The 3,815-nt window shown below is 41.4% G+C and overlaps 1 protein-coding gene across 1 annotated transcript; it reads left to right on the forward strand.

Moving 5' to 3' along the window:
* The first annotated feature begins 2,302 nt into the window (after positions 1-2,302).
* LOC118665792 (taste receptor type 2 member 16-like) lies at positions 2,303-3,232 on the forward strand. The gene has a single exon (XM_036327070.1). The coding sequence runs from the start codon at positions 2,303-2,305 to the stop codon at positions 3,230-3,232; it is 930 nt and encodes a 309-aa protein (XP_036182963.1).
* The last annotated feature ends 583 nt before the right edge of the window (positions 3,233-3,815 follow it).

Here is a 3,815-nt window from a genome sequence, read left to right on the forward strand (position 1 = left end):
AACCATGCCAGAAGTCGGTGTGCCTCTTCAAGAAAAAGGTCTCTACCTGGCCCCCAATGCCTTCTAAATTCATATTTCTTGTATAGTATTTTCATTTGTGTGTTGACCCTCTTTCAGATCCTGAACCCCATTGCTAGGGTTGTGACAAGAGAGGAAGGGAGAGGGAAAGAGAGAAAAACACTGATCACTTACCACCCCTATGCACCCAGACTGGGGATCAGTCCTGCAACCTAAGTGTGTGTCCTGAGCAGGAATTGAACCAGCAACACTTTGTTGTATTGGATGATGACCAACCAACTGAACCACCAGAATACGGCCAAGTGTAATATTTTAAAGGTATGGTTTACCTTTGCATCATGAGTTCGGTGGTTTCTTGTTTTATGTTTAAGAATTCTAAACTTTTTGCTAGATTACTTCTGTTTTCCCTTCCTTGAATAATTAAAGTCCATGGGTGATAAGCACAAGTGTGGTGCTTATCACACCTAGAGCCAATGACTTACTTTGTTTTTCTCACCAAGTAACAATTACTAGAATTCTCCTGTCATTTTTGAAGTCACTAATTTAATATTTGGTGTCTATCCGGTATAGTTTTTCTGAATTAATGTCTTGCATTTATTCTAGATCTTACCTAGATAGCTATAAATTAATTTCTAGATATTTAGAAGTAATGTGTAGTTTGTCCATTGTCCAAAACAGCACTTGAAGTCTACAGATTCAAAAGTTCCCGCCTTATAGGGATCCTCTTGCCTCTAAGCCTTTTAATTCTCAACTTTATGTTACAATCTACCACACAACAAGTGTACAATCCCACACCAGCAACACTGCATACTCATGAATGTGGTTCCAGAATTGAGATAGCAAAACACCTGGCTTCAGGAAGGCACTATTGTAGTTGTTTGGGCAACTACAAACCCAATTTTCCTCTGCTGAGATTACAAAGGCTAGGAGGACAAGTTGCCTCAGACAGCTCAGAGTATGAACACAGGTCTTCACCACACACCACTGGCTGCTTAGCTCAGGCTCAGGGTCTGGGTATGGGCTTTGAGCAGCATGAGCACGTAACAGGGATGGTGCAGCAAAGGCCATGCTATGCTGCTGAAGAAGGAAGCAGCTGGCAGGTGCAGTCGCTTCAGCGGGTGCCTAACCAATCAGATCATCCTTCATCCACTGGCGTCAGACTTCCTTGTGAGCCCAAGGATTCTTCCAGAAATATCTAATGGGCACGTTCTAGAAGAGTGCAATTTTACAAAACCAGATTACACCAGAGTCCATGGCATTTTATGTTAATATCATCAGTGATCAATTTGTCTCCACAGTCTAGTCAGAGAAAAAGAAGCACAAAGATAATAAATTAAAGAAATAAAAAGTGAGCAACGCTTCTAGGCCTTTCTATTCAATAGGCTTAATTTTTAAAAATTGCTTACTCCTTTATTTTGAGCAGTGTGAGCAGGAACAGAAAGAGCTTAGCTATGTAAGGAGAAAACAAATCAAAGCAGTGATATTAATGGGATAAGAACAACCCCCAAAGATATAAAAAGGTCAACTCTTTTGAACTGGAAGATCAACAGCAAAGGTGCCACACCTCCACATAGGGAATGCAATGGGGTATGTGTGGTGGTTTCTTGAGTTGAAGAATTTGACAGGCAGCTATGAAGTGGTCTGTATTGGAGGGTGATCCTTGAAGGTCTGGGGTTCCAGCAATTTTGTGGGTAGAATCTCAGAGTAAGGACTTTTCTTTATTATTCTTTTATTGACACTCATACTTTGGTTGCTATGTCTACCCACAGCTCCTGTGGAAGCTGGGGAGACAGGGTTTCTAAGTTGTCATGATTACAGCACTCAGTTAGCAAAATAGATATATCACCCAGGACATGAAGGAACAGTGAAGGATTTGTCTTTCCCGCCGTTCAAATTGTAGGTTAAAAGAATGAGGCTATCATTTAAAGGAGATGCGGAAATAAGTTAAAGACAAGACACCTCACAGAGATAAAGAGGAATCAATCGCATGGTTAAGAAACAGGCATTTCATTTCTGGGAATTATCAAATAACCTCACAAGCAAAAATCCACATTCAAATAAAATTTCCCTCCATCCCAGGTCTGATAACAAACCAGCAAGCAAAGCATAAGCAAATTCTGCAGATAGGAACATGCAAAATCAAAATTCAGCTAGGGGAAATTTGCATCTGTACCGAGGTATTTTCTTGCATGAGACAATAGTAAGACCAGGAATGTTTTTTCTACTTGGAAATTATTGCAGAGATTCAGGGTCTGTGTGCAGGAAGATACTTTGGAGTGGAAGAATGATACCCAGCCAACTCATTGTTTTCTTCATGACCATCTATCTGCTCGAGTCCTTGACAATAATTGTGCAGAGCAGCATAATTGTTGCGGTGCTGAGCAGAGAGTGGGTGCAGGTCAAAAGGCTGTCACCTGTGGACATGATTCTCATCAGCCTGGGCATCTGCCACTTCTTTCTACAGTGGTCATCAGCGCTGCACAACTTTTCCTCCTATATCAACCCTGACAATGAACTTTGGTACATAGGAATCATCTGGGAATTTACTAATACTCTTGTGTTCTGGTTAACCAGCTTGCTAGCTGTCGTCTACTGTGTCAAAGTCTCTTCCTTCACCTACACCATCTTCCTCTGGCTGAGGTGGAGAATTTTGAGACTGATTCCCCGGCTGTTGCTGGGCTCTCTGATGATTTCCTGTGTGACGATTATTGTTTCAGCTCTTAGAGTTGTCTTCTTCAAGAGTCAGTTAATCTCCATGATGCAATTACCTGGAAACATCACAAAGACAGAGACACTTAGGACATTCCTGGAAAAATATTACATAGGTCAGCATCTGGCAATATTGTTCACTCCTTTCCTCCTCTTCCTGACCTCCACCATCTTGCTCATAGCCTCATTGTGCCAACACTTGAGGCAGATACAACATCACGACACTGGCCACAGCAACTCCAGCATGAAAGCTCATGCCACTGCCCTGAGGTTTCTTGCCTTCTTCCTCATCTTTTTCACGTCTTACTTTTTGACCATAATCATCTCCACTAAATACATCCTAAGGCATAAGACTTCCTGGTTCTGGGCCGGTGAAACTATCATCTATTCTACAGTCTCTATTCATTTAACTTCACTAATGCTGAGTAGTCCTGCACTGAAAAAAGTTTTAAAGGTAAGCTGCTGTGGCCCAAAGCTGCCTGCGGCTCCGGGTACAATACCCTAAGCAAATGGGAGCTTGCATTGATACAACTAATATCAACAACCAGCTCTACTCTTCACAATCCTATGTGATAGTCATGTTCCGTAAATGCAAGCAAACTCAAGCAAGCCTCGTTCTCTTCCATTACCACAGCCATTCATCTCTAAACAGCCAGTCTTTCTCTATTCTATGCCTCTCCTATCTTTTCCTCTCCACAGTCCCCAGGTTGGTCCCATGACTTCCCCATCTCTCGTCAGTCTTCTCTATCTCTGGAGTGTTACTCCCAGTGTATTCTACACAAGAGGGCCAAATCATGATATCCATTCATTATATTTATTTTATCCTTTTCATGACTGCCAATTGCTTCACACATTAATAGAAATAGCTCCTCCACAATAATTTATTGCCTCCACCCTGAAGGTTCTCCATGCTAAGGTCCCAATTAATCAATTTTTCTAAATTTACTCAAGAAAATATCTGGCCGTCTTTCTTTCTCTCTGTTCTTTCTGGACCTTTATCTAATGGCATAACTTTTCTTGTTTGTTTCTCTTCCACACAATGTGACTTTATTCCTTTAAAACTCAAGTCAAAACTTAACTCTTCTTTC

The sequence above is a fragment of the Myotis myotis genome, unplaced genomic scaffold (genome assembly GCF_014108235.1).
Source record: "Myotis myotis isolate mMyoMyo1 unplaced genomic scaffold, mMyoMyo1.p scaffold_m19_p_11, whole genome shotgun sequence".
Lineage (NCBI taxonomy): Eukaryota > Metazoa > Chordata > Mammalia > Chiroptera > Vespertilionidae > Myotis > Myotis myotis.

What these genes read in the sequence shown, in the direction of transcription:
- LOC118665792 (XM_036327070.1), top strand. Translation starts at nt 2,303, where the DNA reads ATGATACCCAGCCAACTCATTGTTTTCTTCATGACCATCTATCTGCTC.